The sequence below is a fragment of the Tursiops truncatus genome, chromosome 1 (assembly GCF_011762595.2).
Source record: "Tursiops truncatus isolate mTurTru1 chromosome 1, mTurTru1.mat.Y, whole genome shotgun sequence".
NCBI lineage: Eukaryota > Metazoa > Chordata > Mammalia > Artiodactyla > Delphinidae > Tursiops > Tursiops truncatus.
In genome coordinates this window covers 171,812,927-171,837,987 of record NC_047034.1, presented here as the reverse complement: position 1 = coordinate 171,837,987, position 25,061 = coordinate 171,812,927, and the positions used below count along the sequence as shown (strand labels likewise).

At 53.8% G+C, this 25,061-nt stretch overlaps 1 protein-coding gene across 5 annotated transcripts; it reads left to right on the top strand.

Annotated features, from left to right (window-relative positions):
* Nucleotides 1–441: 441 nt before the first annotated feature.
* FBLIM1 (filamin binding LIM protein 1) lies at nt 442–24,975 on the top strand. Of its 5 annotated transcripts, XR_012327885.1 has the most exons (10): nt 1,426–1,521; nt 5,178–5,275; nt 5,708–5,977; nt 11,019–11,197; nt 11,761–11,878; nt 14,191–14,360; nt 17,038–17,216; nt 17,444–17,524; nt 18,036–18,153; nt 22,268–22,356. XR_012327885.1 is itself a non-coding variant. In XM_033842815.2 (9 exons), the coding sequence occupies exons 3-9, from the start codon at nt 5,728–5,730 to the stop codon at nt 22,379–22,381; spliced, it is 1,128 nt and encodes a 375-aa protein (XP_033698706.1). In that variant the 5' UTR covers nt 442–460; nt 5,178–5,275; nt 5,708–5,727; the 3' UTR covers nt 22,382–24,975. The 5 variants fall into 5 exon arrangements, 3 of the variants coding, with proteins under 3 accessions (XP_033698706.1, XP_033698702.1, XP_073651695.1); XM_033842815.2 differs by lacking the exons at nt 1,426–1,521; nt 17,444–17,524 and adding an exon at nt 442–460 and having other exon boundaries at nt 22,268–24,975; XR_012327884.1 differs by having other exon boundaries at nt 17,444–18,153.
* Nucleotides 24,976–25,061: the final 86 nt, after the last annotated feature.

Below are 25,061 nucleotides of genomic sequence, written 5' to 3'. Positions count from 1 at the left end.
GGGGTCTTGCTCTGAGCAGTGCTGCAAAGGGAAGTGACCTTACCAAGCTGGAGAATGAGCCTGAGCAGGGGCTCAGGCAGCCTTGAGTGTGAGTCCCCCTCTGCCAAAAAACGAGGGAGTCACCTCTCTTCCCATCTTGAAGGGCGGCAGCTGCACCAGCCCCTGGGCAACATGTGTGCCCGGGGGCACCCGCTGGTCTGGGTTTGAATCCAGCTCTGCCACTTGCCTCTTGTGTGACCTTGAGCCTCTGTGGGCCTCAGTTTCTTGTCTGTGAAGCAGGGATAATCAGCCCTTTCCCATAGGGCTCTCCCGGGGATTAAATGGAAAGGTCTGTAGGCCGAGCATCAGATAGAAAGCCCCTATAAACGGCAGCTACTGTGATTACTGTTGTTCTTGTAGAGTGGCTGAGAGGATCGAATGAAAAAAGGGATGACAAGGGGGACAGGAGCGGTGACAAAACGTAAGTGAGGGATTTAAGGAGGCGGGATGAGAAGGAAGAGCGTGGGACTTGGTGTCCAGGTCCCCCCCAACCCCCATGAGTGTGGGCCCCACAAGAGCAGCCCCGGAGCCCTCCCCGCCAGCACGACTCCAGCTTTGGGCCCGCAGAGGGGAGCCGGACCCTGCCTGGCCGCCCCACAGATGGCGCCGGGTCCCGCGCTCCTCTGGCCTCAGCCACTGTGGCTTTAATCAAAAGAACAATCTGTTTGCCTCTGAATCAGACCCAGATTCCTTTTCCCAGCAATGTTCCCTGGGCCTCCAGGGACTCAGGCGGCCCATCCAGGCTCCATCTCCTGCCCCAGAGCCCAGCCTCGGCTTCTCCCTCCCCATTCCACGTTTGGGGGATGGGGGTGCAGGAGGCGGGAGGGGGTCAGGTACAGGGCCCAGGGTGGCAAACCGGGTGACCTGATTGCCAGCTGGGCCCTGTCGACCAGGCCTCCTGGAGGAGCCTGTCCCCCCAAGACTCTAGGACCCACCTGCAGAGGGCTTAAGGGCCCAGACAGGTCATTACCCCCATTTCAGAGCCGAAGAAACTGAGGCCCAGGAAGGTGGAGTGACTGCCTAGGGTCACATGATTCAATCCAGATCCACCTGATTCTTAAGACCTTGGGAGATCCCAGGCCAAACTGGTGGAACCACCAACCCAGGTGACTGGGGGAGGGGGAGGGGAAGGACCACTCTGGGTTCACAAAGGACGAGGAGGGTGGGCAGCGGAGGAGGCCTCCCACCCTCCAGGCCTGGGTCGAGGGGAAGGGAGGAGTGGTCGAGGGAACAAAGGGAGCGGGGAGGGGGCGGCGCGGGGCGCGGCCGGGCAGGTGGGGGGGCAGGTAGGGGCCGCTTCCGCCCGGCGGGAATCCCGGGCCCCCTCCCCCAAGCTTCACCTTTTATGGTAAGACGGCCGGGGCGGCGAGGCGGAGGGAGCCGAGGGGGCGGGGAGGGCGGAGGGGCGGGAGGCGCCGCGCCGCTCCCGGTTCTGCTCGATCGGGTGACCGACCGGAGCCGCCGGGGACGCGGGCGGCCCAGGTAAGCGGGGCGGGGGTGGGGTGGGGGTCCTGTCCTTCCGTCCCCGCCCCGGCGACAGACAGGTGACAGCACGGGCAGCCCTCGGCCGGCGCCCACTCTGCTCCCCAGCCGGGACCCCAGACCCCCAGCCGGGACCCCAGCCCCGTCGCTCCCGGAGGGGACCCGCGGGACGAGGGGCCGCGGGCTCTGTCCTTCTGTCTCAGTCCCTCGGTCTCTGTCCTCCGAGTGGAGGGAGGGCAGTTCTTGGGGGGAAGGCTGAGGTCCCTGCCCGGGAGCGGCACGCGGAGAGCAGGGACGGGCAGGGCGGAAGCTCCCGCACAAAGAGGACAGCGTCCCGCACATGGATCGAATTAAAGTCCTCGGCAGCGCCCCACAGTGACCCGGCCGGCCGGCCCGCCGGGCTGCTTGCTAGAGGGCGCTGGGTTTCCGGAGCTCCGGGGTGCTCCTGGCCCCTTTACCCAGCCAGGGTCAGGCGAGGGGAAAGAGAGGCCGCAGTGCTGCCCCTCTCTGGGCCTCAGATCCTCTCGGGGGCTGGGAAGGGGTGGGACTGGGCGAACCCCAAGGTGTGTGCCTGGGGCATCCTGGCCTGGGTCCTCCTGCAGCCCGGATCTGAGGACCCTGGGAAGAGGGTGGGCAGCACCCAGATCCCTGCTCTTCATAATGATGGAAGCTAAGTCCTGGTCCTTGCAGGCCCCCCAGGGGCTCCTCCTCCCCCTCTGGGGCTGAATAACCAGTTAGCTTTCTCTTGGCACCTACCAAGTATCAAGATTTTGAGTACCCCTCTCCTTTTATCCTCTCAGCCACCCTTCCAGAAAGACCTCATTCTTCTCACTCTATGAAAAAACTGAGGCCCAGAGAGGTTCAGTGACCTGCTCAGGGTCGCCCAGCAGGAAGGAGGGGGCCCAGGGTGAACTCAGCCCTTTGTGCCTCCTCTGCTTCCCTGGGGTGGGGGAAAGGAAGAGGGACCTCCTGTGCCAGGCTGCAAGGTCCCCTGCAGGGGGCGTGGGGCTCAGTCTCACTCCCACCTCCAGCAAAGTTTAGCTCAAGCCTAGGCTACAGCTTAAAGGTAGTTCCAGAGGGTTCTGGAGGGGGTTAGAAGGAGCGTTACAGGGGACAGTGTGGCAGCAGGGGTGAGGTGGGGTAGACTACCCCACCCCTGGAGGCCCTCCGGCTCAGCCAGGCCGGGCCCTGCCCTGGGCCGCAGTCGAAAAGCCCGGCTGGGTGGGTGGCTGGATCTCAGCCTCCTTCCTTCCTCTTGACAGGAAATGACTTTCCTTCCCTTTGTTTCCACTTTCTCCGCTTACCCAGCTGGATCTCAGATTCGCCCTCTGGGGGAGGAAGGGTGGCTGCCGAGGGTCCCCTGGGCTGGGCTGGCGGGGAGGCTGCCCCACAGGGAGCTCTCTCACCCACAGCCCACACTAGGGTGACCTGGGGGGCAGTGGGACCAGGGGGAAGCCGAGGCTCCCTTTCGTTCCCCGGGGCTGACTGACTGGGCTTTGAAAATCCCTAGCCCGGCCTCTTCCCCTGGGGCCTGAAGTCCCTGCCGGAACCGCAGGGGAGGGATGGGGGTGGGGGAGTGCTGCCCAGCTGTGAACATCTGGTCTCAGTGCTGGGACGTTCGCCTTAGACATTTTCTGAGAAACCAACAGATCTGATTTCCCGGTGGGGGTGGGCCGGGATGGAGTGGGGTTCAGGGCAGGAGGGGAGGGAGGCAGAGGAGGCATCCTCAGCTGTCTCTGGGGATGAGCCCAGGATATGCTGACCATCAGATAACTGGTCTGGACTGGGCCACCCTGGGGTAAGAACAGGCCTGGGAATTTTGCCCCACCCCTCCCCCCACCCCTACGCATCCAGGGAAGAAAAAGTGTGTCCTCTCAGGCTCAAGGATACCCCCTGGACTTCCAGGTTGGATGGTGCCCTGTTAGAATTCCAAGTCTGCAGCCTCTTGCTTGGGGCCTCACCTGGCCTCATCTATAAAGTGGGGACATAACGCAGGCTGCGTTGAGAATTAGGTGACTTCTGAGGCTGGGAAGGCACTCTTCATAGTGCCTGGCACAGGGCGAGCACTTTATCAGTGAGTGCCCTTGCTGTTTCTTGCATTTAAAGGTTAAATGCACTCTGAAAGTTGTTTGCAAAAACAGATTCTTAAACTTGTAACGAAGTATGAAATTGAAGTTGAGGACAGCCAACAGAAGCAGATGTACTTTCAAACATCACTTACAAAACAAACAAAAGAGAAGTACTTTAAAAGAACTTTTAAAGCTTTATTCATATATTGGTTTCTTATTCAGGTTTCTTATCAGAACGACCTGCACGTTTTAACCAAACACAAACGAATTTAAAAGGAATTTAGGAGCGTATGTTGTTGTTTTTGTTATTATTATTCTCCATCAGTCTCCAAGAGAGCCCACGGTGGCCAGTGGAGGGAAGCCTTTGAGTGGCCACTTGGGCTCCAAGTCCACGTTAGGGTCCCTTGGGGCCTCACCCCCAACCCACCCAGCCCCACCTCTCCAGGTTCACTCTTTGGGTCCCTCTTTACTCTCCTCCCCATGAATCTATGGGCCGGGCTCTGGGGCCATGTCGGCGTGGCCCATATAGAAAGTAAGATAGAAAAAGGGCACAGTCCTGAGCTGAGTGTGGTCGACTCACCCCAGCCCATGACCCCACCTCATCCCTAGCTCTGGAGCCTACTCTCTGCAGGAACCACCTGAGAGAAGGAAAATGGGCTCTCCCCGGTGGGGATGCCGCCCTGCTCCCAGATCCATGCTTTGATGTCTGCTGTGAGCCGGACTTGGGTCACACAGATATCACAGACACAACTGAAGGTAGATGAGGTCACTTGTCAGTTGGGGGGGGGCAGACATGGTGATGGTGAGTCAGCTGTCATTGCCCTGTGGAATAGACAATCGCCCTGGAGTCGGGAATCAGGGGCGGCTTCATGGAGGAGGTGATGTTTGCTCTAGGCTTCTAAGGAAAAACTGAAATTCACCCTGCAGCAGGGAGGAGAGGAAAAACAGGTGGTGGAAACATGCCAGAGCAAGTAAGGGAGAAAGATGGTCCAGGAACCGTGCGTGGTCCAGAGTGGTCAAAAATAGGTTGAGGCCAGGGAAATTTAGACTTTATCTTGAAGGTAGTAGGGAGCCGTGGAAGGCTTTTGACTAGAGGAGAAACAGATTTATGCTCCAGAAAGATCACTCCAGAGACAGGGTAGGAGGCAGGTTTGGAGATCATTGAGGCACCCTCACCCCTGTGCCTGAACCAGGGCTGTGATCTTGGAGATGAGACTGAGTGAGACATTCTGGCCATACATTCAAGACTTGATTGGATGTGGACTCTGATGGCGGAGAAAATGATGCTGGTTTGTGAGCTGGGCCGGGAGAGGGCGGAAGAGCCAAGTGGCCAAGAGCATGGGCTCTGTGTTCAGATCTCAGGTCTGCTGCTGCATGACCCTGAACAAGTGACTTCCACCTCTTCACCTGGGTTTCCTCATCTGTAAGATGGGCACGTGATTGTGCGGTAATAGTGCCTCTCCCCGCAGCGGTGGGAGGATCTGTGAGTTAATGAACAGAAAGTGTTTAGGGCCCTGCTGGCACAGAATAGGGCTTGGTAAATGGTAGCCGATTGTTCTTCTGTCCCCTTTGCCTCCTGGAATCCAGCCCTGATGTTCTGACGAGAGTCACACTGTTTCCCGCCCACCGTGGAGCTGGCCTGAACGTTGGGGACATCACCTTTCCCAGGAAAATCCAGATCCCAGGTGAGGGAGTTCACTTGGGGTGTGGCCCTGGGCTGGGACGGGCAGTCAGCTGCCCTGGGAGTGGGGAGCTGCAGGAGTGGCCCCTCCCTCACGCTCCCGTAGAGGAGGGAAATTAATCATTTGTGAGGTGAGCAGGGCAGGGCTGCCCTCTGCTCCTCCAGGTGTGTAGGTCTGGGGGAGGGGTATTCAGGACTGCCGGGTCCCACCCTGTGGCCAAGCCACCTGGTGGGCACCTGCCCTTCCCTGTGGGACATCCGCAGCCCCTTCCGTGGCTGGGTGGGGCGCTGGCACTGTGGAGTGGCTGCTCCTGTCTTGTTGGGAGGGGAGAGGCTCCCTGCCCTGGGGGTGTCTGCGTGCCCAGGTGCAGCACCTCTGCCCCGCCCCTGCCATGCCCTGAACCCTGCCCAAGCCTGTGCCTCACTCTGTCCCCAGCCCCACCAGAAGCTGAAGCAATGGCCTCAAAGCCTGAGAAGAGGGTCGCCTCATCTGTCTTTATCACCCTGGCACCTCCACGTCGAGATGAGGCTGTGGTTGAGGAGGTGAGGCGGGCAGCTTGTGAGGCCCGGCCTGGCTGCCCCCGGGAGTCTCCTGCTCCCACGAAGGCGCCCGGGGCCGGCTCTGCAGGGAGGCTCCGTTCTTGGACACCCCCCAGCAGGGCTGCAGCCCCAGTGCCAGCTGTTCCACATCAGCTCTCCAGTGGAGGTAAGAGGGCGAGGGCGGTGGGTGGGAGACCCGGTGAGAGGCATCACCAAGGTGGGGAGGAAATGGCAGGCTCTGAGGTCATTCGTTGAGCACCTCCTGTGTCCCAGGCAGCCTCTGGAACCTTCCTGCCTGGGTTCGAATCCTGGCTTCTCCGCTTCTTGACTGTGTGACATTGGCAGGCCACTTAACCTCTCTGTTCCTCAGCTTCCTAATCTGTAAAATAGAGATAATGATAGTACCCACCTCAAAGGGCCCTTGTGAGGATTAGATGAGCTAATACATATGTAAAGTGTTGAGCCCAGCGCCTGCCATGTAGAAAGTGCTGAATACCCACTGTTATTATTCTGGGCCAGGCACTGGGAATGTGAAAAGAGAGAAGGTTTTCAGCCTGCATGAAACTTACCTCCTGGTGGGGGAAACAGAGATAATAAAATATAACATCAGGAAGACACAAACACTCTACTAGAATAGAACACGGTGAAGAGCTGGGGAGGTACAGCTTTTTATGGGGTGCTCAGGGTGGCTTCTCAAAGAAGGTAAGCTCAGTTAAGACCTAAATGACAGAGTGGAGCTAGAAGGGAAATGGGAACAGTAAGTGCAAAGGCCCTGAGGCAGGAATGGATTTGACAAGTTGAAGGACCTGAAAGATAGTTTTGTTTTCTCTTGCGCTCTGCCATTCACTTGCTGTGTGGTCTTAGGCAAGCTGATTCCTCACTCTGGGCCTCAGTTTCTTCCTCTAGAAGATGGAAATTTGGTCACGTATGTGATGTGAAATCTCAACTGTTGGGTAGAAGCAAGGAAGGATGACAGCCTAGGGGCCCGAGGTGGCTCCTCGTCTGATAGGGCACCAGCTCGAACAAGGAGGCACTGAGACGCTTAGTGCGAGAGGCCAGCCCGGGAAGGCAGGTGAACGCCCCGAAGTCCTCAGAGCGAGGCTAAGGCATCCTTGTGCATCCATCACCATGGAAACCACCTAGAGGCCAATGGGAAGCGCCAATTATGGGAAGCCACAAACAGATGGGAGAAGGGACCACACGTGGATACACGTGAGAGTCCATGAATATTCGTGTAACATGCTTCTTCATTATGACGCAGCCTCCTAAACTGATCTTTCCTTCCTAACCACACGTGCCAAGAACAACCTCCTCCTGCTGCTTCTCTGTACAGGAGAAGCAGGACCATGATGACCAAAATTCACACATCAGGACATTGATCCAATGGGGGAAAAAAAAATTATGGCCCTTCTGGGTAGGAGAGGGAGCCGAGGAAATATAGTTTAGTTGCCCAAATGCCAAACTTGCCTGGACCTTTTCATGGGGTATTGGAATTACAGGCAGAAGATCCAGGGAGCAGGTTTTGTGGTAGCAAAACCAGACCAGACCTTCCTCGGGTGGGATGGCCTTACAGTGGCTGGTCAGGCATGTTGCTGGCCAATTTGGCAAACACAGAGCACGGGGAATCTTGGGGTTCAGGCCCGCTGGGGTGAGATAAGTTCTAGGTGAGCAGCGGTCATGAGTCTGGCCTGACTGCAGAACACAGAGGTGAGCCCTGGGGGTCTGCCTTCTGCTCAAAGCCAGCTCTGCAGCAGGCTGTCATCGGACACCTCACCTATGCTTGTCCCCTTAGGAATCCACCAGCATTTCTTGAGCCCTTTCATCCTGGCAGAAATCCCCCCCATCTCTCTCTTGAATTCCTGCCCACCCTTCACAGCTGAATGTCGAGAACCTCAGGCAGGTCCTGGGAGAGGCCTCAGCTCTCCTGCTGTCTCTTCCTGACCTGGTTCCCGACTCAGTCAGCTCACGTAGGGCAGAGTCTCACACTTTAGCAGCGTCAGCATCCCCTGGGGGCTTGTTCTAACACAGCCAGCTGGGCCCTACCCTGGGCCTTCCTGATTCAGCAGGTCTGCGGTGGAGCCCGAGAATTTGCGTTCCTTACATGTTTCCAGGTAAGGCTGATGCTCTGGTCTGGGGACCACACTTTGAGAACGACTGTTCCAGTCCAAAGGCGTTAATAGGTTAGACTTTCGGAAGAGAAGAGTCGTTCTCAAAGTGTGGCCTTTGAACCTGAAGTGTCGGTATCACCCAGGAAATGTAAATTCAAAACGCAATTCCAAAAAGGTCAATTCCCAGAGCTTACCCCAAACCTGCTGAAGCAGAAGCGCTGGGGTGGGCCCAGCCACCTGCGTTTGGACAAGCCCCCAGGCGATTCTGAGGCAGACTCACGGGTCTAGAGCAAGCTTCGCATCTGTATAGCCCTTGGGCAGAGGGGTTCTTACCTTGGTCAAATGGGTGGGAAACCTGAACCCAGAGAGGTGCCCCAGCGAACATGCAGGGAATGGGACCAGAGCCCAGGTCTTTAGGCGGCAGGGCCTTGAACATTCTCTGTCTGCTCTCCCAGGGTGTCTAGGGCAGTCTGACCTCGCTGGAGCCTGGCCTACCTTGGGCCCCCATGACAGGAGGTGGGCAGAGTGCCTCCATGCCCTCTATCCCGGGGCGCTATTAATAGCACTCCCCTTGAGTGTGGCAGTGGGCACAGCCCTGCACTGCGGCTTCTCTCCCAAGTTGCCCAGTTGCCACTCCCCAGGGAGCTGGACAGCCCCTTGTCAGGGCAGCCTGCAGAGGTGGGATTACACTATAGTGAGTGTTCCTGGATGGAGGAGATCCTCCACCCGCCTCCTCCCTCCCTGCCGGGGGCACCCACTGGCTGGCAGATAGGGTGGAGGCCACCTCCTCACCCGCCATCGCCCCACGCCATGCCACTCCTGTCCTCTGTGTGTATGTGTGTGTTTGCTGTTGGGTTGTTATTGTTTAATGAAACTTCTAAACATACACAGAAGTAGGGAAAACAGTACAAGGAACCCTGTATACCCCACATCCAGTTTCAACAGTTACCAAGATTTGGCTACCTTTGTTTCATCTGTTCCTTTTTTTCTTTTCCTTCGTGAAGTATTTCAAAGGAAATGCCAGTAATCAAGTCACTTCAGCCCCACATTCTTCAGGGTGCATCTCTAAGTGTGGCCTTTCTCTTATATAACCCCAAGGCCAAACAATGCGTAACAAAGTCAACAGGAATGCCTTAGATTATCTAATAGTCTATCCATAGTTAATTATCCCCAAACTGTCAAAAAATGCCTTTTAACTGTTGGATTGTAGAGGAATGGATTGTGTCTTGTATTTCTTTTGAGCTCTATCATTCAGTGGAATATTTAGCTTTTCCTTGTCCGCAAAATGAGGAGAATTAAATGAGATGATTAATCCTTTGAATCAGAATCCAAGTAAGGTCCATAGCAGTGCTGGCCGATAAAAACATCATGCAAGTCACAAATGCGAGCCTCCTATGTAATTAAGAATCTTCTAGCATCCACTCTGAAAAAAGTGAAAAGAAATACATGATATTACTTTTAATGGTATATATTAGGCAACCCAATATATAAAATGTATTATCATTTCAGCACGTAATCATTATCAAATTTTTTTTTTTTTTTTTTTTTGCGGTACGCGGGCCTCTCACTGTTGTGGCCTCTCCCGTTGCGGAGCACAGGTTCCGGACGCGCAGGCTCAGCGGCCACGGCTCACGGGCCGAGCCGCTCCGCGGCATGTGGGATCTTCCCAGACCGGGGCACGAACCCGTGTCCCCTGCATCGGCAGGCAGACTCTCAACCACTGCGCCACCAGGGAAGCCTCTCACGTTGTCTTTAGTACTAAGTTTTCCAGCACATCTCAATAGCCACATGTGGCTGGTGGCTGCTGTACTGGACAGCACAGATATATACATTATATATGGTCATTTTTCTTAGGTCTCTTAATTCTAGGGACATCTCCTCTCTTGGTCTCTCCCATGCCATTAACTTCTTGCAGAAACAGGGTCCGTTTCTGTAGAATGTCCCACACCCTGATTTGTCCCTTTGCCTCCCTGTGGTCTCATCCAACTTGCCCCTCTGTTTTCCAAATTTATTATAAATGGAGTTAACTCTAGAAACCTGATTGGTTTGAGTTGGGTTTTTTTTTATGTTTGGGTTTTTTTTTTTTTTTTTTTTTTTTTTGCGGTACGCGGGCCTCTCACTGCTGTGGCCTCTCCCGTTGCGGAGCACAGGCTCCGGATGCGCAGGCTCAGTGGCCATGGCTCACGGGCCCAGCCACTCCGCGGCATGTGGGATCTTCCGGACCGGGGCACGAACCCGTGTCCCCTGCATCGGCAGGCGGACTCTCAACCACTGCGCCACCAGGGAAGCCCTGTTTTTCTTTTAGTAAGGACATTTCATCAGTGGTGCCCATCCCTTCCTATACATAACACGAGTCAGAAGACTCCTGATGTCCGCTGAGGTTAATCGGTGGCTTCAGGTGACGACAGCTGGACCTTTCCTTTGGAAAGTTCGCCACCAACTGTCCGCTTGATACTTTCAACACCTAATAGTCTGACTCTATCATTTAACTAGGTGGTGGTTCCCACCCTTGAGTGGCATCAGCATCACCTGGAGGGCTTTTTAAACACCCCATGACTGGGAGCCAGCCCAGAGTTTCTGATTGTGCAGCTGCATGGCAGGCCGAGAAGTTGTGTTTCTAACAGAGTCCCAGGTGGTGCCATGCTGCTGGTCCAGGAGCCACACCTTGGGAGCCACAGTCTTGGGGGTTAGTTTTGCTTGCATCCGCACAGGGCCCACGCAGCGGGGATTGCAGGCGCCCTGGCACCCGGGTGGGGGAGGCTCTGCTAGGAAGGGCTGTGGCGGCTACCGTTTTCTGAGCCTGTGCCACGTGCCAGCCACCGTGCCAAGCCGTCACCTGCATCATTTCATCTAATCCTCGTTAACAACCCTAAGCCACTGAGACCCATGTTCCAACTGAGCAGACTGAGGCTCAGAGAGATTGTTTCATGCCGAAGGACACACAGCAAGTTAGTGACAGAGTCAGAGATGGAACCCAGGTCCAGGTGACCCTGGACCTGAGCCTTTAGCCACCATGCTGCACGGCCTCCTGGGCAAGTGTCACCTCCTCTGTGCACCTGCAGAGACTCTGGCCAACCCACCCTCCCCTTCTGGTTGCAGGATGTTCGCTTCCTCCTCCTCCCCTGGATGGCAAGGACACACTCCCCGACCTGGACCTCCTCCCACCTCCGCCGCCGCCCCCGCCTCCAGTGTACCTGCCTCCCGACGAGGAGCCCCCTGCCCCGATGGGGGTGTCACTCATTTCAGACTTAGAGCAGCTGCCCCCACCCCCGCCGCAGGTACTGCCAACCCTTGGTCCCTGACGGAGCCCCGTGGGTTGGGGAGGGAAGGTCGGGGCCTTTCGGGGTTCTAGGCCTAGAGGTTGTTTGGTCCCTCCTCCTACTTGAGGGCAGTCCCTCTTCAAAACTCTTTCAGGCTGGTAAAAATTAGACGTGGTTTTCAAGGTCCTTGGAGAAGGGGTGCCACACCCTTCCCCCCGCTAAGTGCCCCCTTCATCTCTGAGGACGGCATTCCACTGTGTCTAGCCTAAATCCCTTATGCTGCATCGAAAACCCATATTTAATCCTCTGCCCTTAACAGAGGCGTTGTAGAAATGGGAGAGGTTCCAGGCCAAGGGAAACCCTGATTCCAGGAGATTCCTTAGAAGCAGAGGGAAGTAGCTTTGAAGGAAGCTACTTCCCTGGGTGAGGGAACCCAGGGCAAGGAGCTGGGAGATCTGGCCTCAGTTTCTGCCTCTGTACAAAGGGGCTAATTGCGCCTGGTGCCACCACATGAGGAGCAGAGCTGAGAGGGCTGTGTGCGGTCCCCACTGGGTGACTCTTCTCCCCTTCTATCCCCGCAGCCCCTCGTGGAGGGGCCTCCCCTGCAGCCTCGGCCCAATCATCTCAGACCCACAGAAGAGGAGCTGCCGCCTCCCCCAGAGGAGCCTGTCGGCTTCCCCGAGAGAGAGGCCTCCACAGGTATGGGCACAGGGACGGAAGGACTGTGTGTGACCCCCAGGGGCCCTCGTGCGGCCAGCATGAGCTTCCAGGGGGAACCAGGAGAGCAGGGACCACCGTGTCTGTCCCAGCTCACAGTATGGTGATGGGCCTTATAGTTGTGCATCAATTTTATTTTTATTGCATTAACCTTTTTTCCTTTATAACTAAAGTCCATTTAAATATTGATCAGCAAAATTTGCCATGATAGCAAAAATGCCCTAAGTTTTTTCACTATGTAATTTTTTGAATACATAACACCCTTACATAGTACAAAATAAAAAGCACAAAAGGGCACACTGTGAAAAGTCTTTCCCCTTCCGCATCCCTGTATCATCTAGTTTCCTTCCAGATGGACAACCTGTTAATACCTTGTGCATAACCTTTCAGAGATATCTTACGCGTATGCAAGCAGATACAGATATATCCTTCCCCCATTTCCCCACAAGTAGTAGCAAGCTCTGTGCTGTTTTGCACTTTGCTCTCATTCCTTTGTAGTCGTAGAGCTCACTCCACATCAGAACATAAGGAGGCTCCCTGTTCTTTTCCACAGCTGTGTAGTATTCCTTAGCAGGACCCGACCACATGGATTTAACTAGTTGCCTGTGGACAGGTGCTCAGGTGGTAATGCTGAGTGAATCGCCTTGCACCTCATCATTTTGCTTGTGTGCAAGTTTGTGAGATAAATTCCTAGAAGAGGAAGCACTGTGATAATTTTGCCACGTTGTCTTTCTTGGTCATCCAGATCTACATTCCCACCAACAGTGTCGGAGTGCCCGTCTGCCCACAGACTCTCCAGCACCGTGTGTTACTTATTTAATAAATGGCTATTAAGTGCCTACCAGGTACCAAGGCCTTCTCTAGTCCAGGGTTGTAAAATAATTCTCCTCTGGTTTCTTCCAGTGTTCTTATGGTTTCCCTTTTCACATTTAGATCTTTGATACGTTTGGTATTATCTGGGTGTAAGGCGTCACAACAGAGATCCCTCTTTTGACTTTTTTGCAGATGGCAACCCAGTTGTCCTAACGCTATGTGTTTCTTTTTTTCTTCTTCTTTCTAGTTGTGGCGCGCAGGCTCCAGGGCACGCGGGGCTCTGTAATTGTGGCACGCGGGTTCCAGAGTGCATGCGCTCTGTAGTTTGCGGCACGCGGGCTCTCTTGTTGAGGCGCGCGAGCTCAGTAGTTGTGGCCGTGGGCTTAGTTCCCCCGCGGCATGTGGGATCTTAGTTCCCTGACCAGGGATTGAACTCACCGCGTCCCCTGCATTGGAAGGCGGATTCTTTACCACTGACCACCAGGGACGTCCCACACTATGTGTCTTGATTTTAGCTTTTTAAAGACCCTTTGCCTTTTTTTTTTTTTTTTTTTTTTGGCCACGCTGCTTGTGGGATCCTAGTTCCCCAACCAGGGAACCAGGGATTGAACTCGGGCCCTTGGCAGTGAAAGCATGGAGTCCTAACCACTGGCCTGCAAGGGAATTCCCCACCTTCCTTCTTTTTCATTTTTTTTTTAAAGTAAGGTTTTATTTATTTATTAATTATTATTAATGAGCTCAAGCTCGTTGCTGTGAGTGGGCTTCTCATTGTGGTGGCTTCTCTTGTTGCGGAGCTCGGGCTCTAGGTGCATGGGCTTCAGTAGTTGTGACACGCAGGCTCAGTAGTTGTGGCGCACGGGCTTAGCTGCTCTGCGGCATGTGGGATCCTCCTGGACCAGGGCTCAAACCTGTGTCCCCTGCATTGGCAGGCGGAGTCTTAACCACTGTGCCACCAGGGAAGGTCCCCCACCTTCCTTCTTTTATTTATTTATTTATTCATTTATTCATTTTTGGCTGCGTTGGGTCTTCGTTGCTGCGCGCGGGCTTTCTCCAGTTGTGGCCAGCGGGGCTACTCTTTGTTGCGGTGCGCGGGCTTCTCATTGCGGTGGCTTCTCTTGTTGCGGAGCACGGGCTCTAGGCGCACGGGCTTCAGTAGTTGTGGCTCGCAGGCTCTAGAGCGCAGGCTCAGTAGTTGTGGCGCACGGGCTTAGTTGCTCCGCGGCATGTGGGATCTTCCCGGACCAGGGCTGGAACCCGTGTATCCTGCACTGGCAGGCAGATTCTTAACCACTATGCTGCCACGGAAGTCCCCCCACCTTCCTTCTTAATGCCCATCATGACCCTGCCCATGAGCTGAGGCTGCATTTATAACACCCGGGGGTTTCAGACAGAGACCTGGCACTCCGGGCTGGTTCTGGGTGGCGACTGGGTACAGTTCTCCCAGGCTGGGCGGGTCATGGCCTGTATATCCTCTACCCCAGACGTCTGTGCCTTCTGCCACAAGACCGTGTCCCCTCAAGAGCTGGCTGTGGAGGCCATGAATAGGCAGTACCACGCCCAGTGCTTCACGTGCCGTATCTGCCGCCGCCAGCTGGCCGGACAGAGCTTCTACCAGAAGGATGGGCGGCCCCTCTGTGAACCCTGCTACCAGGTAAGCCCCAGGGCAGTTCCCCAGGTGCCTGGCACTGAGCTGGACACCTGGAAGATGTGGTATCATCTCTTTCTCCACAACAATCTGGGGAGATGGGCACTAGTGACCCATTTTACAGATGAGGAAATTGAGGCTCAGGGAGAAGGAACTCAGCCAAGGTGTGTTTGTTCCCCGTGGCTGCCGTAACGAATGACCATGAACTCGGTGCCTTCAAACAGTACACGTTTATCCTCTTATGGTTCTGGAGGTCCGAAGTCCAAAATCAGTTTCACTGAGTCAAAACCAAAGAGTTTTGCTCCCTCCAGAGGCTCTAGGGGATAGTCAATTTCCTCACCTTTTCCAGCTTCTAAAGCCATATTTCTTGGTTCCTTCGTCCATCTTCCAACTCAGCAGTGTGGCATCTTGCATCAGTATCTCTTTTCCTTCTGTGTCAAATCTCCCTCTGTCTCCCTCTTGTAAAGATACTTGCGATGACGTTTGCGGCCCACCTAGATAACCCAGGATAATCTCCCCATCCCAAGATCCTTAACTCAGTCACATCTGCAAAGTCTCTTTTGCCATGCAAGATGGTCACAGACTCCAGGGCTTAGGATCCAGATATCTTTGGGGGCATCATCCAGCCTTTTACACTGTCACCCCAGGGCTGTCTGTTTCTGAACCCTGCCCGTGGTTATTTATTTATTTATTTTTGTCCATGCCACGCGGCTTGCGGTATCTTAGTTCCCCAACCAGGGACTGAACCTAGGCCCTCGGCAGTGAAAGCACTGCGTCCAAACCACTGGACCACCAGGGAAGTCCCATCCTGCCCGTGGTCTTGCTGCTCCCTCACCTAGAGCCACAAGGTTCCAGTACACGGTGTGACGGGGCATCTCTGGGTACCAAAGACAGTCTGAGAGAGCTAGTTTGGATGCCAGGGTGTTGGAATTGCTAACTCTCCTGTGGCGTGTGGTGGCGTTTTTCCAGGTAGTGTACAGAACTCCCACATATGCCTCACCTGGGGGTACAGTGGATCTCACCTTGTCCTTATAGATTGGTAGCACCTGGCAATCTACATTTTTCACAAGTCTCTCAGGTGATTCTGATGCACATTGAAGTCTGAAAACTACTGATTTAAGGTGTTAGAATATTTGGAGTCGGGACTATTTAGAAAACTCAAAATGATCTGATCCCAGGCAGTAAGGTGCTGTGGAAGGAGAAAGGAGCCAGGCCACCCCACCCTGACCCTCTGACCCCATCAACATGACAGTGGGGGGTGTCCTTACGCTCTTCCCCAGCTTGGAGCCAGGCAGGGGTGAGACACTGAGGCGAAGAAGGGGTGAGGGTGGGCTTACAGCTGGGAGCAGCCAGGAGGGGCTTCAGCAGTGTGCTGGTGAGACAAGGGCTGCCCCCAGGATGGTGGGGGGCGGGAAGCAGGGAGAAATGCTGCCCCCACCAAACGTATCTGTCCAGAGGAAATCAGGTTAAGATGAACAGGAAGGGGAAGAGACATGTAGAGGAAAAGGTGGATGGGTTAGCAAGAGGCCCCGTGTTCTGCCTCAGTGATACCTACACCTTTCTTTCTCCTTCTCTCTCTTTCTCTCCCTCTCTCTCTCTCTGTCTCTCTCTCTCTCATCCCTCCTCATTCCAGAAAGGATTTGAGGCAGCTTATAAGAATGCACATATACCTATAGTCAATAATAATGTTGTACGACTTCCCTGGTAGTCCACTGGTTAAAACTCCGTGCTTCCACTGCAGCGGGCATGGGTTCAGTCCCTAGTCGGGGAAGTTCCGCATGCTGCACGGTGCGGCCAAAAAATAATAATAATGTTGTACACATAAAACTTTGTTGTTGGGCTTCCCAGGTGGCGCAGTGGTTGAGAGTCCGCCTGCCGATGCAGGGGACACGGGTTCGTCCCCCAGTCCGGGAAGATCCCACATGCCACGGAGCGGCTGGGCCCGTGAACTATAGCCGCTGAGCCTGTGCGTCCGGAGCCTGTGCTCCGCAACGGGAGAGGCCACAACAGTGAAAGGCCCGCATACCGGAAAAAAAACAAAAAAACAAAACAAAAAAAAACTTCGTTGTTAAGAGGATAGATCTCATATTAGGTATTCTTACCACAGTAACATAAAAAAAAAAATTTTAGAGGATACATATAATACCATGAGATATAAAATAAATAGATAAAACAGAGGAAAATCAAGGTAGACAGTACCCCAAAAATATGTGAATGAAAGACCCCTGTACTCATCCTAAAAGTGGAGCATGGAATTGGACTGTGAGCTTCCAAGTGGCCAAATGGAAAAGGGTAATAAGTTTCGAGGTTTATCGTCCATAAAATAAAAAGCACAGCAATTCCTCTGGGAATGCCTTTTACTGACTCTGAAGTTTTAGAGAAATTTCTCCTATGGGCCCTTATGGACCCTGGCCTCAAGCATTTCCTAGTAACAAAAAAAAAATGCAGTCATAGCTTCATGGCAGGATTCCTGACTGTACACCAGGGATATAGTGCCAAACTCGATCCCCTCTAAGCAATGTGAAGGTTTGGGGGTAGTAGTTCCAGGCCAGTTGCATGAATGTGAGCACCTCTCCCGTATCTCTGCCTTCCGGGCCCCTGTGGGTAGCCAGTCTGATGCCCCTTGTGGCTTGGAGTGGGCACACCCACGGGATGGCTCTGAGGCAGTGGCCCTCTGTCCCAGGACACCCTGGAGAAGTGTGGCAGGTGTGGCGAGGTGGTCCGGGAGCACATCATCAGGGCCTTGGACCAGGCCTTCCACCCGACCTGCTTCACGTGTGTGACCTGCGCCCGGTGCATTGGGGATGAGAGCTTTGCCCTGGACAGTCAGAATGAGGTGTACTGCCTGGACGATTTCTACAGGTACAAGAGGGGTCCGTGCACTGCATGGGGCACGGAGGACAGGGTGGGGCTCAGGCGGGATGGAAGAGTCGAGCCTGAGTGCTGGGGGCTGGGTCAGAGCTGGCCTGCAGAATCCAGGACTGCCTGTTCCACATACCCTGTGTTTGACTTAGCACCTGCTTGCAGCTGACACTTTTTGAGCAATTCCCCTTGGGTTTAAGCCATTTAATCTCGAAACTGTCTTACAGGCAGGCACTATTAAAGGTTCTGTTTTAGCAAATGTGGAAACTGAGGCATGCAGTACATAAGTACCTAAAGTCTCCCCGATCGTAAGTATGGAAGCTGCGATTCAACCCCCACTGACCTGATATCCAGGCCTTGCTCTCAAACCCCAGACCGCAGTGCCTCCCCTCAGAGCTGGAGCCATATGGAGTGGTAGCAACACACATCTGCAGGGCCCCATCCCTGCCCTCGAGTTGCTTGCTGCCCAAGGGGAGAGACAGGTGTGCCTAGTAAAAAACGAAAGAAGAAAAAGCAGTGACCTATAATACAAGACAAATGCAATGGGTGCCCCCCTGCTTTCTTAAATTCTAATGTTCCCATCACTTACTTGCCTTGAGCTAATTATACCCTGGGAAGCAGGGTCTAATCACACAGGTCTCTCCATCCGCTCCTGCCAGGAAGAAATAGGCATTTGTGGTCGTAGCTCCAGGTGTAGTTAGATAGCAACGGGTCTGAAATAGCTCTGGGAGGTGAACCAGAGCTGGCCCGCGTTCTGACAGCTAATTTCTGTGGTTGTTGACGTGAATGCCTCCTGAGCATACGTTTCTTTCCCTCTAGGAAATTCGCCCCTGTGTGCAGCATCTGTGAGAATCCCATCATCCCCCGAGACGGGAAGGATGCCTTCAAAATCGAGTGCATGGGAAGAAACTTCCACGAGAATTGCTACAGGTGTGAGGTGAGTGGAGCAGTGCTGATTTAATAAGATGCAATTGATTCTGTTCAATCACCGGACAAACCCTGTTGAAAGCCTGCTGTGTGCTGGGCCCTCGTGTGCCAGGCCCTCGGCCAGGACAAGTCCAGGCTGGGGCTCTGCTCTCAGATGGCTCACCATCCAATAGCAGAGACAAATGAAAACAAAAATAATTACAAATATGCTCTATTAATCAGAACTCTTTGAGTTAATGATAGAAACCAAACTCAACCTGCTTTCCGCAAGAAAGGGGATCTTAACGGGAAGGCTCTTGATGGTGATATCACTGATGACATCAAGTGGTATCATAAGGCTCTCTCTCCATCTCTCGGTTCTGCCTTTCTTGTGTGTTTGCTTCATTTTCTCTTCCTGTGGGCTGGCATCCTCGGTGGGGCAGGGGGTACAGTGCGTGGCCATGGTTGGCTCAGGTTTATATCCTTCCAACTTAGAAACCCCATCCAGGGATCCCGTTCAGTCTCAAGAAGGCCTCTGATTCACCCAACGTGGGTCACATGCCCCTTCTAGACCAATCGGTGACCAGGGGCTATGATTGACAACCTCTGGGGCCAGGCAGGTAGGACTGTATGAAACAGATTGGGATTGATACAACCACTGGAAAGAAGAAAGGGATGCTGGGCAGACCCACACCACAGATGTCCTTTTCAGGTGCTAAGAAAGAGCATGTATAAATCAGCGTTGGGACAAAGAAGGCAGTGATCAAGTGATCAAGGCTGGTGCAATCAAAGGCACTCTTAGAGGAGGCAGTGCTTAACCTGGGTTTTGCAGGTTGAGTAGGAGTTTGCCATGTATTCAGAGCGGGGAAATGAAGTCCAAAAGGAGGCATGGGCCTGTGAAATCCTACTGTGGCACAAACAGCCTGAAGAACTGGAGGAAGTAGAAGTTTCGAGGTGTGTCTGGAGTGTAGAGTGCTGGATGGTGTGGTAACAGTGAGGCCAGAGAGAAGGAAAGGGCCCCCTGTGCCAAACGAATGAGTCTGGACTTCAGGCTGCAGGGAGTGGGGAGGCTGAGGTGGGGAGGCTGGTTAGAAGCTGGTGCAGCAAGAAATGCCTGGGGAGTCGCACAGGCCCCACACTCAGAAGGGTACTGTGCTTGCTTTGAAGCTCTGCTGTCATTTTCATTTAATCCTTCTTTTTTTTTTTTTGCGGTATGCGGGCCTCTCACTATAGTGCGTTCTTCACACATTCATTCTATAGTTCATACCAAGCACCTACTCTGTGCCTGGCACTGACGAGCACAGTGGTAAACAGGACATGCAGCCTCTGAAAGAACTTGAGAGTCTGTCTAGTTCAACACTCTTTTTTTTTTTTTGCGGTACGCGGGCCTCTCACTGTTGTGGCCTCTCCCGTTGCGGAGCACAGGCTCCGGATGCGCAGGCTCAGTGGCCATGGCTCACGGGCCCAGCCGCTCCATGGCATGTGGGATCCTCCTGGACCGGGGCATGAACCCGTGTCCCCTGCATCGGCAGGTGGACTCTCAACCACTGCGCCACCAGGGAAGCCCTAATTCTTCATTTTTGAATAAGGGATTCTGCATTTTCATTTTTCCCTGAACCCTGCAAATTATATAGTCAGTCCTGCTGGGGAGGCTGTAAGAGGCCCTCCCCTACCTCTTCCTGTCACCTCCATGTCACTGATGTTTCTGTCTTCTCTGTTGATGGTGACAAAGGTGTCACCTAAGTGGGACTCCAGAGCAAGTCTTTTTTTCTTTCTTTCTTTCTATTTTCTAATTGAAGTATAGTTGATTTACAATGCTGTGTTAGTTTCTGGTGTACAGCAAAGTGATTCAGTTATACATATATATATTCTTTTTCATATTCTTTTCCATTATGGTGTATTACAGGATACTGAATATAGTTCCCTGTGCTATACAACAGGACCTTGTTGTTTATCTATCCTATCTGTAATAGTTTATAACAGAGTAAATCTCTTAATCAGCCAGTGAGTGATTCCAAACATTTATTTACTCACATTTAAACAGATATGTAGGGAGTTCTCTGGTAGTCTAGTAGTTAGGATTTGACGCTTTCACTGCCATGGCCTGGGTTCAATCCCTGGTCAGGGAACTGAGATCCCACAAGCCTCGTGATGCAGCCAAAATTAAAATAATAATAATAATAATAAAAACAGATATGTAGAACTAAGAAGCATTTTCGCTGAGGGTGACCAGGGAGTTTAGTCGAGAAGTTGACACATTGCTTCATGATTATGTTGATTTGTTCTGGTTCAAAGTCCGGCTGATAACGCATCTTGAAAGAACAATGGTGAAATTCAAGTGCTGTTATCGCTATAGCCCACATTAGATCCAGTGGTGATTGCATTTCCCCGGGCCTGGCTGGTGAGCAAATAAGCCCTCCCTGCTCCTCCTTGGTCAGCTAGGCTGAGGCTACTGGGAACATTACCCAGCCTCTGCCATGAGTCAGAGTTTGGACTCCACCAGCTGTATTTCAGGCTGTGAGGCTCCAACCACAGTGGCCTAAGCAGATGTGGGTGCTGTTTCTCTAGGAAGGGAAATGGGTTTCAAGATGCCATCCACGCTCCCTCCACCATGCCTGCCTACCTTTTTTTTTTCTTTTCTGGCTGCACTGCCCTGCATATGGGATCTTAGTTCCCTGACCAGGGATCGAACCTGTGTCCTCTGCAGTGGAAGCTCAGAGGCTTAATCACTGGACCGCCAGGGAATTCCCCATTCCTGCCTACTTTGTGGTCCATGTTATTTCTTACTATTGCTGGAAGGGGAACAATACCTTCATACTTGGCTAGTATCTTATTTATTTCTTTATTTATGGCTGTGTTGAGTCTTTGTTGCTGCACACGGGCTTTCTCTAGTTGCGGCGAGCAGGGTCTACTCTTCGTTGCGGTGCGCGGGCTTCTCATTGCGGTGGCTTCTCCTGTTGCGGAGCACGGGCTCTAGGTGTGCGGGCTTCAGCAGTTGTGGCACGCGGGCCTAGCCGCTCCGCAGCATGTGGGATCTTCCCGGACCAGGGCTCGAACCCATGTCCGCTGCATCGGCAGGCGGACTCTCAACCACCGCGCCACCAGGGAAGCCCTCGGCTAGTATTTTTTAATATATAAAATGCTTTCATGCACGTCTCACCTTATTTAATCCTAATGATGATCTTTCGATATGGGAGTTCCCGTCTCCGTTTAAGATGAGGAAACTGAGGATGAGAAGAGTGGTTCTGCCCCGTGTTCTTCTGGGCAGGGTTTGGGCAGCTTTCTGCCACCTGACAGCTCCTTCGCAAACTGTGCGACTCGGTCATGGTTGATTCTCATTTAGAAGAGGTCACGTGTGCCCCTGTGGGACTTTAGGCTTGGCACTTGGTGCTCTCAGAATGCCGCACAACTGGCTGTTAGGGATAGCACAGGTCCTGGCACTAAATAGCCCAGAGTCCCCTTGAGACACTCGAGGTGCAGTTCCAGGGAAGAGACACACAAGGGTGTCCTCCCCAGCTGGCCGAGCTGGGTCAGGGTGGCACCCGTGACCCCAAAGTTGTCCCTATGGAGACCAACCCCTCTGTTCGGATCAGTGAAGCTTCCAGGGGACGCCAGCCGTGCCCTGAGCCGGGTCTCTGGACATTCATCGTTCCTGTTATTTCCCGTGTGTGCCCGAGTGAGGCCCAGAGCAGGTGTGGGCTCGTGGCAGAACGGTGAATTTGGCAGTTTGGGCCCCAAGTCCCCATCCTCCAAATTCTAAAATCTTTTGGTGATTTAGAAAATTGGAAATATTAAGGTTGGTGCTAGTGTTGTAGCTGTTCAGGCAGTGGAACAACAAAAAGAACCCTGAACTCTGAGCCTGGAGACCCCATCCTCTCCCAGCTCTGGAACCAGCTGTGAGACCTGAGGCAGGCCGCACCCCTCCCCGGACCTCAGGGGGAGGGTGTTAAGGCCCTTCTAGCCCTTGCCACGATCCCTCAGGGGGCTTCTCCACCAAAGGGCCCCCTCTTCTCCCAGTGTCCTCGGTTCTCCCCTCAGCTGATTGAGTTAATTTCCTCAGTGGATGCTGGTGAGTCCCACCTGCGCAGACTCTGCGCCGCTGTGCTCGGGCCTGGGGTCCATCCACGTGTGCCTTGTTCCCGCAGGACTGCAGGATCCTCCTGTCTGTGGAGCCCACGGACCAAGGCTGCTACCCTCTGAACAACCGTCTCTTCTGCAAGCCGTGCCACGTGAAGCGGAGCGCTGCGGGCTGCTGCTGAGGGCACCGTGGTCGCACACCAGCCCCACTCGGGGTCCCTCCCCAACTCGTTTCCCTTCCTGCCGTGCTCTTGCACACTTTCCTTCTGAGCCACACAGGGACCAGCCTGCCGGCCTGCCCCTCGTGTCCGGGACCCAGGCCTCCTCCCAGCTGAGAGCGCCCTTTAGACTCTCAGCTGTTCCTTCTCTGCTCTGGGCACCGGGAGGCTTCCGTACCGTGAGTGTCATGCCTGGGGGTCCCATTTCCACGACTCTGGCCCCCCTTGAGCACTGGCCTTGGCCTCCATTTCCAGGGGTGAGTTGGGGTGAGTCTCTAGATAGCACCCTGTGTCCCTAGCAGTGACACGTTAGCTCTGGGGGTGCTGAGACCAGCTCCGCCTTGCAGGACTGAGCTGTTTCAGGAAAACTGCAAAGTCCCTTAAAAAGCACTATTTTTAAAATTTGAAGTTTAAGTGATGAGAAACATTCTTTGGATTTTTGGGAGGGGAGGTGGGAATCTTAAAAGAAAATGCCTTCCATTGTTCATAAATGTACAAGATTGTGACCTACTGGTGGCATGGCCATGGACTTCCCACACTGGGGACATGTCATGCTGACATGGGGCCGAGGCATGAACCTGAACCTCAGAGGCAGGAGTGAAGGATGACATGCTGACACCCAAGGAAGTCGGCAACCCCTGCACCCTGGCTTCCGGCGCCTCCTTCTGTGTGCGACAGTGATTCAACAGACATGGATTGAGTGCCTGTTGTATGCTGGGGAGCAGAGTACAGGGGCTCTGAGTGTTCGTCCTGCAGCAGCCTCGACTACGGCCATGCACACGCGCGCACACGCGCACACACACACACACACACACTCCTCCAGGACAGCAACAGGGGTGTCCCCCAACCCCTACGCGGGCCCTCCAGCCCAGGCTGCCCTGTGACCACTGCCTTCTCAAGGCCACACCTAGAAGATTCTTCTTCTCTTTTAAGGAAAATCATTTTTGTTGCTTTGTCCCTTCTAAGACATTTTGTAGAACATGAACACATTAAACAAGATGTGCTTTCCTCCCTGGGGCTGTCTCGATGTACCATGTGCTCCTAGGAGGATGCCGTGGGCTCCAGGTACCGGGAGAGATTCTCTGTAGGGCCCCTTAAGGGCTTCAGACCGGAGCACAGCTTCTTGCCCGAAGCTTAGAGCAGTGAGTCGCACACTCCAGGTCTTCCCATACCTCCACAATTTCTATCATACAAGGACCTCCTATTCTATTATCTCCTTAATATTTTCTTTAACTCATCCTTTTTTTTTTTTCCCTCACTTACCGGTTTAGTCTTAGGTTAACTAAGCAATATACCCATGCAGTCACATGTCGATGTCTAGCTATACATGAAAATAAATGCATAACGATTCGAAGTTTGTCTGTGTTCCAACTAAGGCCTCACCTAGGTAAATGCTGGCCTTTGATAGTAGCACCAGAAAAATGTCTGGGCATATCTGCTCAGTGTGGCATGACTGTCCAGCAAGTGCCTGTATCCCCTGCCCCCAAACTGGGGCTCTTCTCAGCAGGTCAAGAAGCTCCTGTCCCTTCTCATCCCCAGCAATGAAGACTTACCCAGGCCAGCTCGCAGGTGCACTGTTCCTGGACACACCCACCAGCAATGACGTGGCTGCTGGGTGACCAGGGTGGTCCCTGCAGGAGGCCCTCTAAGGCCACCAAGTCCTTTAGCAGAGTCAACACCACCCTCAGGATGTGCTCTCTGCACGTGGGCCACGCTGCCCGTGAGGTTGCTTGCCCACTGCAGCTCAGACACCACCCGCTGGGCCTGGTGAGCACAGCTCCGGAGAGAAGGATACGGGGCCAGAAAGGGCGCTGGACCTGGAGGCAGGTGACCCCGGTCTCAGACCTGGCTCTGCTGCTCTACAGCCTGGACAAGTTATTAATCATCTGAGCCTTGCTTTTCTCATCTCTAAAATGGAAGCAATACTGGTATCTATCATAGAAGATTGCTGGGATAGAAGTGTTGGGCTGGTGAGGTTTCTGAGAAGCTCTTGAGTCCCTTGTACCGTCTGGTGCTGGCTGGCAGTTCTTAGCCATCACTCCTGTCAGCGTTCCTCCACGGTCCTTTTGAAGCCCATCAACCAGAGACCACTGGGGACATGCCCGTGGTTCGCAAAGTTGGGTTTATCGTGCTGGCTGCAGGGGGCGGGATGCATCTCGGCGAGAGTTGGGGGGCCCCTAGAACCTGGGTAGGTATTGAGGGGTTTGGGGAGGATTTGAGGAAGCGGGGCTTTGCTCCAGATGTGTGCTGTCGGGAAGCAGGGGCGTTCTGGGCTTGAGAAGCTTGATTCTCTTCTATCTAGGATGTGGCACTGGCTGTGCTTGGTAGGGGAGCAGCAGCTGCTCACAGGATGAGGGATATTGGCCATTTGTGTATCTAGCCCAGAGGGGCTGGGCTCCAGGACACGCCTACAGTGCTCTGTGAGGTTGGAGCTCACCAAGGCCCAGAGATGAGGGCCAGGCTAGCAGCTCCCAGCTGTTGGGACACTTTTCTCTCTCAGTCGCCAAGTTTGGTTTGGTGTGGTTTTTCTTGTCATTAAATTGTCATCTTGTGCTGTGGTTCCTCGTGTCCCGGCCTCTTTCTGGTTGGTTGTGTTTGGAAGGGTGGCGTCTGGATGAAACTCTGGGGGCGCCTTTGTCTTCTG

Bases quoted from the DNA above. Each gene is read 5' to 3' on its own strand.
- FBLIM1 (XM_033842815.2), top strand. From the start codon at position 5,728: ATGGCCTCAAAGCCTGAGAAGAGGGTCGCCTCATCTGTCTTTATCACC. The intron at 11,198-11,760 runs GTACTGCCAACC...CTATCCCCGCAG, and splicing joins TGCCCCCACCCCCGCCGCAG to CCCCTCGTGGAGGGGCCTCC. The intron at 11,879-14,190 runs GTATGGGCACAG...CCTCTACCCCAG, and splicing joins CGAGAGAGAGGCCTCCACAG to ACGTCTGTGCCTTCTGCCAC.